Consider the following 1,873-nt stretch of genomic DNA (forward strand, 5'->3'; position numbering starts at 1 on the left):
GTGGCGGCGGGGCTGGCGGACGTCCCTGGAGCCCGCTGTGGCCCAGCTTGCTGTACAGTTTACCTGTATGTATCAGCAAACAAAGTGTGTTGGAGGTCGGGGAGGGGAGGCACCATACGTGCCGCGCGGTGCGTGTGAATAGTGATGTTCACACGCAGCTCATGGTGAGCGACACAACGACGTACACCAGCACCAGCACCAGCGGCGGCAGCAGTGGACGTGTCGGGAATTGGATGCCAGGGCCACGGGCTAAGGGATGCGGGGAGGGCAGGGCGGACTGGGTCGGTTCGGCTGCTGGGGGTGGAGCCCCTGAGCCTCTGAGTCGGCATAGCTGCTGTAGCTTCTTCGGTGGCTGTGCAAGGGAGGCCTGCGAGCCGACCAAGAATAGAGTTGGCGCCTTTGCTCCAGTTTTTCCGTGGGATCTCATTGCTGGATGTTCTTGGAATGGGGCTGGCCGCTAAATCCTTCAAGTCAAAATGATTTTGTCAGGAAGTAACGAAACGACGCACAACCGAGGCTACATCTTCATGAAAAAGTAAATTAAAAAGAGAGAAAGCCGCTACAGGCCCAAATTTTAAACCCAGGGGAGGCCTCTAAGAGCCCCAGTACGGCATGGCGCATGGCCTCTTTTTGCCTTCTTGTCTCACACTGCAACACGCGGCCCTTCCCTTTGCGCTATCAAACCCCTCTGTATGATCCGTAAATCTATGAATTCATATGCATTTTCATCTGCCGCGCCCTGGAGCCCAGCCTGGTTACGGGGCCTTCCATCCCGCATCCCTCTCTCGCCCGTCATCCGACCCTCCTAACCCTCTTAACCCTCCTAACCCTCTTAACCCTCCTAACCCTCTTAACCCTCCTAACCCTCTTAACCCTCCTAACCCTCTTAACCCTCCTAACCCTCTTAACCCTCCTAACCCTCTTAACCCTCCTAACCCTCCTAACCCTCTTAACCCTCCTAACCCTCTTAACCCTCCTAACCCTCTTAACCCTCCTAACCCTCCTAACCCTCCTAACCCTCTTAACCCTCCTAACCCTCCTAACCCTCCTAACCCTCTTAACCCTCTTAACCCTCCTAACCCTCCTAACCCTAAAACCCTAATCCCTACCCTCGCAGGCAGCTTTTGGAAATTCATGTCTCAGCGCCTGGATGATGACTACCTGCCCGTGTGGCTGCAGAAAGCAGGATACCGGACCATGCACGTAGGCAAGTTCCTCAACGCGATGGACCCGACCGACCCACGGTTCAGGTAGGCTCAATCCTGGGAGGGGCTTGGGTTTGGTGGGAGGTGATACTAGGGGAAGAACCAAAGGGGTGTTCCTCCCCGAATCAACTTCGTCCCTTCGGGGAAGTCACCTTTGGGGGGGGGGAGGGGACCTTTGGTTATCCCCTTCGGTTATCCCCTTTGGTCATCTTCTTTGGTCATCTTCTTTGGTCATAGGTGAACCATGAGCACCGACTCATACTCCACTCCCACTCCCGCTACGACGAGTTGAGGGAAGGGATGTGAGAGGGCTGGGAGGGGGAGGCGGCAGCACGGTGATGGGGGATGGCATTTTGGGCTGGAGGTGGAGAAGACGCATACACACAGACTCTCTCTATCTCTCCCTCACACACACACACACACACACACACACACACACACACACACACGCGTACACACACGCACACACCGTCTCTAGAGCCACTGACGATGCCACCCAAGAAGTTGGCGAGGACTGGCGGCAAGGGCTGGGGCCGACCGCCTCTTCCGTGCTCCCAAACAGGAGCCAGCACGGCTCCTCCCTCCGGCTATCCTCTGCCTGCGTATACGGCGCCGCTATTTCGCCTTGTTTCTTACCCCCCCCCCTTTCCTACCCCCCCCCCTTTTTC

At 56.7% G+C, this 1,873-nt stretch overlaps 1 protein-coding gene across 1 annotated transcript in view; it reads left to right on the forward strand.

Moving 5' to 3' along the window:
- The window catches only part of VOLCADRAFT_120839 (uncharacterized protein), a gene marked incomplete at both ends in the record, with an annotated part of 13,285 nt that overhangs the window by 1,600 nt on the left and 9,812 nt on the right, over positions 1-1,873 (forward strand). The window contains one exon of the mRNA XM_002950025.1: positions 1,118-1,250. Coding sequence (XP_002950071.1) covers positions 1,118-1,250 — 133 coding nt within the window. The remainder of the gene's footprint in view (positions 1-1,117; positions 1,251-1,873) is intronic.

This window comes from Volvox carteri (genome assembly GCF_000143455.1).
Source record: "Volvox carteri f. nagariensis unplaced genomic scaffold VOLCAscaffold_17, whole genome shotgun sequence".
Taxonomy (NCBI): Eukaryota; Viridiplantae; Chlorophyta; class Chlorophyceae; order Chlamydomonadales; family Volvocaceae; genus Volvox; species Volvox carteri.